We start from the raw sequence: 12,725 nt of genomic DNA on the forward strand, positions 1-12,725 counted from the left end.
CTGTCCCCTCAGAAACAGCCAGGGGCGGAATCCCTGGGACCGTTCAGGTGCTAGGCTGCCTCCTCTCCTAGGGAGGGTCCCCTGCCCCGAGCTCTCTGCCCAGGGAAGGCTTCTGACCATTTGGACAGAGATGGCCCAGCCCTCCCTGCTTCACCCCAAGCTGTGACCCCGCAAAGGTGTTACAGCAGGATCCAGAAACAGGGTGTGCTGAACTATGGGGCTGGCTTTGGTGGAAATTTCCAAATGCAGAAACGTTGTCTCCTTTTCCAGGGGACATCTGCGGGCCCGGCATGCCCCGTGGTCGTGAACCCTGACACAGCAGGGTTCATGGAGCCCGTGCCTCCTCCCTGGTGTGATGCCGTGGTTTTAATGACATAAGCCTGGGGAGGCTTATCACCACCGTTAACTCCTCAGACCACTGTCCAGCTGCGGCGTTTCTCCCTGGGCTGCCACCCCACTGACACAGTGAACTGCAGGAAATCAGCCGCAGGGCACAGTCTACACCGGCCCCAGTGCCTCTGTCCGCTCTGGACAGGCTCACCCTTCGGGGTCCCCAGACAGCCCGTGCTGTAGGAGTCAGAGGGGACCTTGGTGGCCACGCCCACACGGGGGTCTTGAACAGCACCAGCCTTCTGCCTCCGCTGGGGGCTTGGGTTGCCTTGGCCTTGGTGACGTTGCCTCTTTAGGGTGTTGACACGACCGACCCCAAGTATCCTGGTGCTGTTGACCCGTGTCAGCAGGGGTGTGTCAGCCGCTGAATCTTGTCTGACCCGATGGCAGAGGGCAGTGGGTACTCAGTGTCCCTGAATGAGTGAATCTGTGCCAGATGCTTCCTCTGTCCTGTGTTTCGTGCGAACGGTATTTTACACTTGCAGAGTCCGTTGTCCCTCTTCCCCTGCCTATCCCCAGAGCACAGAGATCAAGACAGTTAAGGGCCCATGATTTGTCTCGGTCCCACAATAAGTCAGCGCGCCATCGTGAGTGGACGTGGCTTGCCAGCGGGAGATGCTAAACAAGGGCCTCCCTCCTTAAAACAGCCCAGAACTCTGAGCTCTTGGTACCCAGAAGATTCCAGAGGCAGAGCAGGAGGGCGCAGCCACATATGCTGCCCCAGCTGGCCTCTCTTCCTTGAGCTTCATCTTTTGTTTGAGTTTTTTTCCGTTGGACTGAGGGGCCCAAGGAAGTGAAGGGATCTCTCATGGAGGTCCGTGGTGGGAACCTACGAAAACCAGGTCCACTGTCCCAGAGAGGAGGTGAAAGTCAGGGGTCTGAGCTGGGGCTGCTAGGAGGGCCTCCCCCGCCCCATCCAGATGCAGGCAGGGGGATCAGAGGGACCCCAGTCCCTTGTGCTGCCCCTGACCATTGCCATCTCCCCGGAAGAGGCAGGAGGCTGGCAGAGGCTGGGTCACGGACCACACTTCAGCTTCCCTCTTTTATCACTAGGCCTCATGGCTGGAGGAAAATGGGTGTCCAGGAGCCATGGGGCACAGTGGTTAGGGACATGGGCTTTGTGGTCAGAAAGTCCTGGGTCTGAGTCCAAATTCCACCTCTTACCAGCAGTGTCTTGATAACGTCCCCTAACCTCTCTGAGCTCATTTCTGAATCTGGAGTCGAGAGCAGTAAGTCGTAGGACCTGCCTGAGAGGGCTGCCGAGAAGGTGGACAGAGGTGGTGTGGAGAGAGGACGGCCGCGTGGCCAGCGCAAGGTGCCTCCTGCACAAACCCGAGCCCCGCGTCTGCTCGCCTGGGCGCCAAGTGCCCCCCATCAGCTGCTGCTTAGGATCACAGCTGGCTGGGCCACTGGGCGGGAGGGGGCAGCAGAGGCCACAATGAGACTCCTTCACCGGGGTTTTCTCAGGAGCCCAGAGAATGCTGGACGAGAGACTCTAAACTTCGCACCCATCAGGACCACCTGGACATCTGCGAGCCTGTGGATTCCCGGGTCCCACCTCCAGAGATTCTAATCCAGTGACTGTCAGCACCTGCCCCTGCCCCCACGTGCAGTGTGAGCAGACACCCCTAGTATTTCTGATGCGGGCAGTTCCTGGGCCGCACTCTGAACCACCCTCAGAAGTGAAGCCCTTGAGCGCAGGGTTAGGAGATCCTGGTCCACATCGGAACCGAACTCCTGACTCAGCCCCACGTTAGAATTCCATCTTTGGAGCCAAGTGGGACGTCTTTCTTCTCCCTGGGAACGGAGGGAAAGTCCAGGTGCGTCATACTGGAAGATGGGGCGTCCAGCGGTTCCCAAGCTGGTTGCCCGAGTCCCTGAGCAGGAGGCCTTGTAGAATATGGGTTCTTGCAACTCGTTTGACACCCACCCCACACTCCAGGGGAGGAGGATAAGTAATGCGCACCTCATAGCCATTCCTGGCTGGGCGTCCTGGGGCTAGGCTGTCCTCTTGCTCCTGGCAGGTGTCACCTCGCTGACCACTGAGGTGAGGAGAACCGAGGCTCCGAGGTAACATGTCTCACCCAGGTCTAGTGGTGCTGGAGCTGGGACTCTAGCTCCATCTCTGCACTGCTTCCAGGAGAGCTGCAGGCGGGGAGCCACTCCCCTCCCTGTCCCTAGCCCTCCAGCCCCAAAGGGCAAAGAAAACGGCAGGACCAGGCAGGCACTTCCCCTTCGGAAGCACGCACCCTGAGTGCCGACTGGTCGCTAGGCCTGCAGCTCGCGTCTGCCAGGGGCTGGGGAGCCGGGACACTGCGCCAAGGCGCCGCTGCTGCTGCTGCCGCCGCTTGGGGCTGCGATGGCCTGCAGCCGAGGTTCAGCTGTGTCCCAGCCGTCGGCCCTGCGCAGGGAACTGCCACGGGAGGTGTAATCCACGAACAGAAGCCCTGTCGTGAACATCCTGGCCGCTGCCCCACCTCCTGGCCTATTGTTTTGGGGAGTATTCATACCCTTGGGGTATTTTGACTGCGGTGTTCCAGGACAGACCCCCGAAAGATGTGTGCAGAACTTTGAATTAATTCTCTCGAAAATGTCCCTAAGCTAGAATGATACCCCTTTATGCACCCAGGGCGTGTGATTTTGCACCGGACTCAGAAGCACCTTTGCATTTTAAGCTGGTAACTTGCACAAGCCGTGCACGCTTTTGTGTTGGCACCGGGGGTGGGAGCTTCATCCCCGTGGTCCCTGTGCGAGCCAGGCTGAAATGGGCCTTGGGGAAGACTCGAGTGAACGTGGTCTTGCGCAGGGGCAGCGGGCGGCTTCGTGAAATCTTGGTCCTGGGCGTGGAGGCAATTATGCCTGTAGAATCTGACCCTTTCGGGTGTGCCTGGAGCCACACTCTCCCCGCGGGGAAGGCTGGACTTTGCTCTCATCCCCAGGCTCCAGGTCAGGCCCCAGGCAGGCCAGGCCCATCCCTGATCCCTGGGCTGGTTTTCCTGCACAGGCCCCTCTGGGTGCGTCCCACCTGGCCTGGCCCAGACGTGGGCACGCCGGGAGATCTTGCTGAAATGAAGGCGCTCCAGGGGAGATGAACAGGAGACCGGGGTTCGCCGCCGCCCCCCATCCTCCACTCTGGTCCGGCGGCGCCAAAGCCACGTGCTACCAGGGCGCACCAAGGGGCCAGGGGAGTGGGTGCGGGGGCTGGAGACGCTGCCCGAGAAGACAGGGAGCGCGCCGACTGGGCTGGCATTGGGTTTCTCCTAATCAGCCCCATTTCCCCGGAGCCTCCATCCTAATTGGGGCGCAGGCTCCGATGGAGGAAGCAGGGGGCCCCACGCCTGCCTGCCTGCCTCCCTGCCAAGATTGTCTGGAGCCCCAGCACGGCGTTCCTGCACTGGAGGCCTGGGGGCTTTTCTCTGGCCCCGTTCTGGGCACCAACGGGAGGCAGGGGGTGCGGAGAGGTGGCCTCTGCCCCGGAAGACAGTGCCTCCTCCGCCCTCCATGAAGCTGCTCCCCGCCCGCTGCCCAGGAGACCCGGGCCCGCCGCTTCGGCCGCCCAAGACCCCGAGGGACGGAGTCGCCGGCTTTTTCCTGTGCCCTTTATCTCGGTTTTATAGACAGCTGTTAGTTTGGGGCATTAACTGCTTGGGCGAGTTTATTGATAATTTTGATGTAACAGAGCACCGGAGAAATTGCCCTCACGTCCAGAATGTCAGATTTGAGAAGAACCAGGTTCAGAGGCTCACGACCCCACGACGCGGAGAAGCTGTGGTGGGTCTTGAACGGCTGCACCGACAATGTGACTTTATTGTGTTTGTTTTCCTAGGTAGCTGGGAATTGGAATAGAAGGAGGGTCAGTAGGGGAGACAGACTTTTTAAAATGGATTTTTCCCCTAATGATTTAGGGGGAAATGTAAGCAGATTGGAAACATGCCTATCACCTTGCTCTCCCACCAACAGCCTTTTTCCTGCTCAAATTTTACTCGCTTCTCCATTGGGGAAAACCAAGTGCAGGGCACACACACACACACAAAAAAATCCTACCAAAAAAAAAAACAAAACCTTAAAAGGTGTTCCATGATTTATAACAGCTAGAATATGCGAACAGTAAAGTCTGAAACTCAAAGTACAATTCTCATTGGTCTTGGAGTGGCCAAAACAAAAATATAAAATATTTTACGTATATATATATATATATATATATATATATACGTATATATATGTTTTTTTTCCTGGGGGAGGGACAACTATAGTTTTTCTTTAAACGTTTGCTTATTTCTTTAAAACAAGAAACGACATATCGAGGGGCAGAGGGCTCTTCTTAAAAAACAGAAGCCAAGAAAAAGAGTTACTCTCGTCCAGATTTCACCTCAGCGTGAAATGAAGAGTGAAAAGAGAAGGATTAGCCAAGAAATAAAAAAGAAGAAAAAAGGATTAAGAGTCATCCATACTTTAAATTTAAAAAAAAAAAAAAAAAAGGCTGGCGATCCCAGGCTCGTTTCTGTCTGTATTTGGAAGATATTCTCCAATCCCAATAAAATACTCATGCGATTTTATTTCTAGTTGATACAATATTAAAGGCCATGTACAAATGTTATACATTTTTATTTTTGTTCTTTTTTAGGAAAAAATACACAAAAGGCAAAAACATCCTCAAATTGTCATTTTTATACAGTGCAGAAGGAAATTTAAAATACGTGTCACAAACGCTGCACCCCAGCAGCCAAAATGCTAAAAAAAAAGGGGGGGCCTTCATTTTATATATATATATATTTATTTATTTATATAAAACATATGGAAATTTGTCTTTACACAGATCGGACTTAGTTTCAAATTTACAATGGATACCTAAAAAAAAAATCTACGCGGCAAATATTGCCAACAAAGTTACACCATTAATACTGATAAACGGAGGAGCCTATGCGGTGTTTCGATTATTAGGGAAAGAAAGTAGAATAAATAACAGGATGAGCCTTGCTATCGTTTTTTTAAAAGTGCCTTAACCTTTCTGCGTCACCGCAATCCTGAATCCGAGCGCTCAGCGGGCCTTCCCGGTCCCCGCGGCGCCGTGTTTTCCTCACTCTCCCACCAGAAGGTTTACAGTAGAGATCAGGAGACAGCCAGGTCTCGGGAGAAAAACACCGACCAAAAAAGTCAAAATAAAGTTAGAAACCAAACCAAAAACACTGAAGAGAAGGATGGAGAGGAAGGCGGAGGGGGACGGCAGCAGAGGCCCGAGAGCCGCCGCTTCTGGGCTCCTGGTTTCTTTCCTAAGACGAGCAGTGGCTTCAGAAATGCAAGTTATTCGCACAAGGATCCACCTGTGGTTGGTTGGAGGACTTCTGAGGTGGGGAGGGAGAAGGCGATTTCTTGCCCCCCCCTTCCCTGCAAAAGATGGCTCTGAAAGGAGACGCGCATTCCAAGACATTCTTTCAAAAAAAATTAAAAAAGATAAATACTCAACCAAAAAATAAAAGTATTTGATAATGACGGTCTCACACGTTTGCCTTTCTCCTTCCCCGACTTTTGCCATTGGAGGGGAAGAGGGGGAGAGACCTCAGCAGAATGCTTGTTTAGATGTTGAGGGTTTTTCCCCAACACAGCACCTTTCTCAGCCGGTTTCAATAGGATCAAAAATAGATATTTATTTTTCAACAGCTGCAGTCAGATCAGGCCCCACCACCACCATGTTAAAGAAACTGTTGAGCGGGTGGCGGGGAGGTGCCGACAGCGGGGCTCCGTCGTTGCCTCGGGGATTCCTTTCCCGAATAATCCGGTCGGGGAGGGGTCAAACCCTTTTCTTCTGCCGACGGTTATACCTCGAAAATAAAGCAGTTTCTGGCGATGGGTTCCGAAGTCCCAGTGCTCGGCCAGCCCCTGCCCGGAGGGCCCCGGGGGCTGTGGCCTCACATCACGCACGGCTTGATGTCTTGGTAGGTGACCTGCTGGTGGTAGTAAGAGCCGCCGCCGGCTGAGTGCATGGACGAGGATGCCATTGTGTTGAAAGAGAAGACGAACTCCTTTCGGTCACACATGCTGGGCGACTGCGAGTGATACCGCGGGATGCCTGCAGGGCAGGGCGACAGGAAAGGGGACGTTAAAGGGTTAGCCTCCGGAGGCCAGAGTTCCAGGTGGAGAAGCACCTTTGCCCGAGGGGTGCATGGGGCAGGCTTGCCCGGCTCGGGCGCAGGGCTGGAGGCCTCTCCTCCACAGCGCCTCCCCATGTCTGAGTTCCTGGTCTCCGTAGGGCCGGCGCCCAAAGGGAAGATCCCCAGACACTGGCAAGGATCCCTGCTCCCCTGAGCGCCTGCTGGCTGGGCCTCTCCCACCTTGGACACCGAGCCTGGGCCGGGGCCTTCCAGAGGCTGACGGGGGAAGTGGTGAGAGGGGCCGAGATGCGCCAACAGAGAAGGTCCAGCGGCCTCCACTTTCAGGGCAGCCTGGGGCCTGTGCCTGGGGCTGGGCAGCCACCTTCCAACCCCAAAGGCTGCAGTGGCCCCAGAGCAGCCAGCCAGGCCGGCAGGGGCCAACACGGGGGCCAAGGGTGGCTTCTCCAGAGGAAGGACCCTTTGAGAACCGAGCCTCTGGGACAGCTGGAGCCCGCCTGGAGTTCGAAGCCGCCCAAGCTGGGCAACCCGGTGCAGAGGGCCCCTCCAGCCTCCAGGCCCGGCTCCTCCCCCCACAGGCTGCTGACAGCTGACTCCTGGCAGGCCCCTGCTTGGGTCACTCCAAGCTCTTCTCAGAACCAGGCCCAGAAGGCTGCTAGCGGGTGCCGAGACGGAGGGTTCAGAGGGGAAGATTGCTGTGCACCTTCCTGCTCGGAGGATTGGGGGTGGGGCGGTACCTGGAGACCTGAAAACCTGGCTCCTGAGAAACAGGCTGTGTGGGGGGCCTGCAACTCTCACCCTCGATCGGGTCCCCTCTCTGCCTCTGTCACCACAAAATGCCCCGACTCAATGTTCGCGTGGCCCAGGCCTGATTCCTGAAAGGCCGGGCTCTGAGCCTCTGAGCAGGCGTGCAGCCCGGCCGGCTTTGGGCCTAACTCTTCCGTCCTGCCCGGCTCAGAGCAGAGGCGGCTCTCCCGCAGCTTTTCTGGGGCGAGTGGGGAGAGTGAGCCAGCTGTCCGGGGCTGGGCCTGGCTCCATCCCGGGAACTTGCTGAGGTGTGAGGGGGCTAAGGGACCTGAGAGGACTTAGAATATTGGAGTCTAATAAGTCTTTTTGGTGAGGACGGGGCCTACCTGGCCAGGCTGGGGCAGCCAGCAGCTGGGAGTTGAAACAGAAAAGGAGAGAAAACGACATCTTCGTCTATACTGGGGGCTCCAGGCTGCACTCGCGTCTCAAATGGGGGGAGGTGGGGCTGAGAGGCACCCTGGGGAGCTTGGCACCGCACAGAAGTGGCCGCAGGCTGTGGCCCAGGGCGGTCAGCAGCTTCTGGGGGCTGGGTCTGCAGTGCACCCACAGATGTGCTCCCCTCAGGACTGGGACAGTTCAACCTCCCCACTCACCTTGCAGCTCAGCTGGGGTGTTGTGACTGTTCTGGTGCAGATACGGCTGGTCCAGGGAATGCGTGGAGAGGCTGCCGGACAGGGGGTTGGCCGCGGGGTTGCAGGGGGACAGGGGCTGCTGCTTGATGTAGGAGGCGCTGCTGTTGAGCGCCGCGGAGGCGGAGGGCGGCCAGGCGGCCGCCGAGCCTGAGTAGACGGCGTGGGGCTCCATGACCCCACCGGCGGCCGCGGGCAGCAGTGGGGAAGCAGGCACCGAGCTGTCGTGGTGCGGGTACTCGCCGGCCGCCGCGGCGCCGCAGCTGCCCATGTACGAGTGGCCACCGTTGGCGGGCAGGTGGGGCACCGAGTGGCTGGGCAAAGCCATGCCGTCCACGTTGCCCGGCAAGTGGCCGTTCATCATGCCCAGACCTCCCTCCAGCGCCAGGCTGTTGGGCGGGCACGAGAGGCCGCCGGCGGAGCCCTGGAAGCTGTAGGTGTCCGGGAGGTGGTTGAAGCCGAGCCCGTTCATCATGCTGTACATGGGCTTGAGCGCCTGGCATTTCCTTCGGAAGCCGCGCGGCCGCCGCCGAAAGGAGCCCTCCTCGAACATGAACTCACTGGCCGGGTCGATGGTCCAGTAGTGGCCCTTGCCCGGCCGCCCGAGGCCCTTGGGCAGCTTGATGAAGCACTCATTGAGCGAGAGGTTGTGGCGCACCGAGTTCTTCCAGCCCTGGTAGGAGCCGCGGAAGAAGGGGAAGCGGCTCTGCAGGAACTGGTAGATCTCGCTGAGTGTCAGGCGCTTGGTGGGCGAGCTCTGGATGGCCATGACGATGAGCGCGATGTACGAGTAGGGCGGCTTCTCGGGGCGCCGGATGCCGGCGTTGGTCTTCTTGGCCTTGGACGGGCCGGACGACGCGGGGTCCATGGCCGCGCCGCCTCCCCCGCCGCCGCCGTGCGGTGGCTGCTGCTTCTCGGGCGCCGAAGACATCGGGTGGCTGCTGCCGCCGCCGCCGCTGCCGCTGCTGCTCTGCGCCGCTGACGAGCCGGGAGGAGGAGGAGGAGGAGGAAGAGGAGGGGGAGGGGGAGGAGGGCAAGGGGGAGGGGGCTGCGCGCGCGGGGCTGGCTGCACCTCTGCCGTCATCGGCGGCCACTTCTCCCGAGCGAGCCTCGGCGCGCCCTCCCCCGCCCGCTCGCTCGCTCGCTCGCTCGCTCGTCCTCCCCGAGGAGCTGATGGATCCGCGGGCGGTTGGCGCAGAGCCCCCTCTCTCTCCAGCTGCCTCCTCCCCCCACCTACTCTCCTCCCTCTTTCCCTCTCGCCCTCCCACAAGGGAAGGAGCCGAGCAGAGGCTGAGAGCAGGCTGTCTGCAGCCTGGGCGGAGGCCGCTAGGAAGCCCCCCACCGGTTTTGCGGGGGAGGCACCACCTCTCGGGCCGGTGGCCGTGCGCCCCCGCGGGGAGCAGCGCTCGGTCCCCACCACCCGCGGCGCTCGGCTCCACGACTCCAGCCGAGGCCGCCCTCTCTGCCTTGTCTCTCGGCGGCGTCTCGCGGGCCGGCGTAAGACCCTCCAGGAGTTCCCTCCCCTCCCTGCCCCCCTCCGGCCCCCGCGGTGGTGGGCGCTTAAAGGGCCCCCACCTTCGTCTCCCAGCGTCCGCCTGCAGAACCCGCCCCGCCTCCACCAACCTGGCGAGCAAGTGTTAAAGCGCCCTCGGCCCGCGGTTCAGCCCAGCTGCGCGCAGGCCCCCCGCCTTCCCTGCCCGGCCCGCGCGGAGGAAAACGCACCCCGGGTCCCGGGCCTTCCCCGACGCGTACTGCTCGGTGGCAAATCGCAACTGCAGTGGCGGCCGTGGCCGCCGGGTCGTGACCATCGCGGACGCAGCCGGTTCGGCTACGGGTCCCCGCGGCCGGCGGGCGTGTGTTCCCGCGAGGGACCGCCTACCCACTCTCCCCGCCCCGGGAAGGACTGCGCCGCGCCCGGGACTTTTCGGACTCGCCCAGCCCGGCGCGAGCGGGCGGGCAGCCGATGGAGCCGAGCGCGGGCGGAAAACGAAAGCGCAGGGCGGGTCGCTGCCGCTTTGTCTCCGGCGCCGCAGGCTGTTCGGGGAGCGAGTGAGAACCTCTGGCCTTGCGGAGACCAACATCTCACGGGCTTCCCGAACAGGCGGCCACGCTCATTCACTTACTTGTGCACTCGTGCACACACATGCATACACTGATGCACATGCAAACCCGGTAAATTTCGCAGACTCAGACGTGCAAACTCACACCCACTCGTTCGTTCCCACTCACGCGCACACGGCGCTCAGGCATGTGCGTGCCCACTCGTGCGCTCACTCACGCGCACACAAAAGGCCCACAGGAGCTTCAGTTCGCACCTACTCTCACACATGTGCACACTAGCCACGCTGATCTGAGCTCACACATAACTCAGTTGACCCCCCCCCCCCAGCATACACACTGAAAACCCGCCTATTTGGCCCCGCAGTCCCTGTGTCCCCGCTTCCCAAGAGCAGGTTCCGATTTCTCGCAGATGGTAAAGGCCCTGGCAGGAAGTTTATACGGTTCAACGTAAACACATTCTGGGGGATTCTTTAATAATAATAATAGAGAATTCCGCGTGCGCGGGGGGAGTTGGCCTAATGCCCCTGTGGGCTCGGCCTGCCGCCGCCGCGGGGGCCTCTGACATTGAGCGCCAGGCCAGGTTCCGGAAAGCAGTCTGCGCGGGCGGGGAGCATGGGCCCGGGCGGCCCTCGCGCGCCGGGCTGCCCGCAGCGGGGGGCTCGCACGCAGCCTTACCCCGCCAACCTCCCGGCGCTGGGGTGCGGGCTAGGACGGGGTAGGGGGGACGGTGGCGCCGAGCGCAGGATGGCGCAGGAGCCGGGCGCAACGCCGCACGCGGGGACCCAGGTGAGTGCTGTTCGCTCGCAGACTTCGGAGGAGGGAGGCGAGGGGTGTTTTCGCGGGTCGTCGCCAGGAGCCAGGACGCCGTGCTGCGGCGCGAGCTGGGGCGAGAGGCGTGTGCCGGGCTCGGAGTGTGGCCCCGCGGCGCTTTTCAAAGCCCACCGGCCTCTCGGGTTTCTCGGGCCTCCTTGTCAACCCGCTGACGCCCCTCCTCGCTCCGACGCCTTCAGCTTCGGCGGTAGACGCCTCGTCGCCTTCGGGACGCCTGGCACGTCCATGCGAGGAGCTGGGGGTCTCGGCGGCGTAGCCTGCCCTGGCGGAGCGCGCTCGCGGGAGACTAGAAAGCCAGCTTCTCTGCGCTGCGCTTTCGCTCGGCTCCCCCGGCCTCGGCTCCGCACGCAGGCAGGGGTCGGTCGGCAGGGGAAGGGTGAGTGTGGGATGTGACCGCGTCGTGTGCGGTTGTCTTCGCGCAGGTAGACGCGCGCTGGCAGACCCACTCCCACTTCCCAGAGCCCACCCAGCATCCACCGACCGCAGGCATCCTGAGCACCGCGCACAGCCTCGGCTTCCATACGTCAGAGAACACCCCTCACACAGCTCAGGCGCCCCAACCCTTGCACGAGCGCTCTGGCCTGCCCACCGCCGAGGACACACTTTCGGTTACGTGCACACACTCCTGCGCTGCGCGTTCGCCCACGCACAGCCCGCCGCACATGCACACGCAATCGCACGCACGGCCGCTCCACTCGCGCGCGCACACGTCCACGCACACGCAATCTCACATTTCTCTCTCCATCACTTTTTTTTTTTTCTTTTTCCCGCCAGACGGCAGCTGCAGGGTAGGAGGCCCCGCGGCGCTGGGAGGGAAGTTCCCGAGAAGGGGTCGCTACTACCAGCTGCCGGGAGCACATCTGGCCTTTAGAAGAGAGGCTATTGGGGGAGGTTGCCCCACTCCCAAGGCAGCGAGGGGTGCAACGCAAAGCCCCGAGGCTCCCAGAAAGTGATAGTAACCCCTCCCTTTCTCTCGCTCCTCCCCCACTGACAGGACGCTCCAAAATGAGGGGGCTCTATAGAGCATGAAGTTGGGGCCCCTTTTTCCAGTAGCCCCCTTCCCTCTTAGGCCCTCTCTAGTTGGGAGAGGGCTACAGATTCCGTCTTCAGCTAACCCACAGATCAGTTTCCCTCACTCCTGCCCATCACTGTTTCTCAGCGGCTCCCTTTGCAGGCTCCTGTGTGTTTTGGGGTGGGAAAGCTCCGGCCTTCCTGGGAGGAAGTGTGGAGTCAGGGCCCCGCCTGGCCTCCACTTACCCCGAGGTCTAACAGTAGAATAGACTTTGCCGGGGAAGGCCAGCAGTTGCTGTGCCTAGGGAGAGGCTGAACGGCCTCCGAGCCTCAGGAATGCGGCAGACAGAGGCTCTCCCCCAACCCCGCATCTCCACTGGGGCAGGAGGTAAAGTGGAGGGGAATGAGTTCCAGCTGTGTGATTTGGAGGTTCCCCCCCCCCAGTTCTGGAAAGAGCCACAGCCATGGCAAGGAGGGCTTTCCCAGGTGGCCGGAGACTAAGCTCTCGCCTCTTAAGATGCCCTGAGAGGTCGCTCCTGATCCTGTCTTTGGGGGATGGAGAAACCGAGGCCCTGGCCTGGGTCGGCCAGCGCTGCCGAGCGGAGCATCTCTCTGTGGTTTGCTCCGCCTCCAGGGGCTGACTGTCATCGAATTTTACCCTCCCAGATGCCTCGTTACAGGCCGAGAGTGGAGAGAGAGGGGTGTCTAGAGATGCTTCTGTTGCCCCCTACCCCTGGCTTTCCAGGCTCAAGGGCCCTGAGACCCACTGGAGAACTGACGGTGATAAAATAATAACCACCGCCACACACACATGACGATAATAGGATTTATCGATTGCTGGCCATGCACCCGGTATTGAGCTAAGACTTATAAACGCCTCTCAGATGTT

The 12,725-nt window shown here is 60.2% G+C and overlaps 2 protein-coding genes across 2 annotated transcripts in view; one reads left to right on the forward strand and one right to left on the reverse strand.

Annotated features, from left to right (window-relative positions):
- The window catches only part of MTHFSD (methenyltetrahydrofolate synthetase domain containing), a 58,801-nt gene that overhangs the window by 26,123 nt on the left and 19,953 nt on the right, over positions 1-12,725 (forward strand). The window lies entirely within an intron of this gene.
- On the reverse strand, positions 6,016-9,958 carry FOXF1 (forkhead box F1). The gene is made up of 2 exons (XM_033845070.2): positions 7,898-9,958; positions 6,016-6,457 (listed from the first exon to the last, which is right to left on the reverse strand). Exons 1-2 carry the CDS (start codon positions 9,015-9,017, stop codon positions 6,297-6,299), a joined length of 1,281 nt encoding a protein of 426 aa, XP_033700961.1. The 5' UTR covers positions 9,018-9,958; the 3' UTR covers positions 6,016-6,296.

The sequence above is a fragment of the Tursiops truncatus genome, chromosome 19 (assembly GCF_011762595.2).
Source record: "Tursiops truncatus isolate mTurTru1 chromosome 19, mTurTru1.mat.Y, whole genome shotgun sequence".
In the NCBI taxonomy this organism is placed as follows: Eukaryota; Metazoa; Chordata; class Mammalia; order Artiodactyla; family Delphinidae; genus Tursiops; species Tursiops truncatus.

What these genes read in the sequence shown, in the direction of transcription:
- FOXF1 (XM_033845070.2), bottom strand. Translation starts at nt 9,017, where the DNA reads ATGACGGCAGAGGTGCAGCCAGCCCCGCGCGCGCAGCCCCCTCCCCCT. An exon ending in CACCCCAGCTGAGCTGCAAG is followed by an intron (nt 6,458 to 7,897) that starts GTGAGTGGGGAG and finishes CCTGCCCTGCAG; the next exon opens with GCATCCCGCGGTATCACTCG.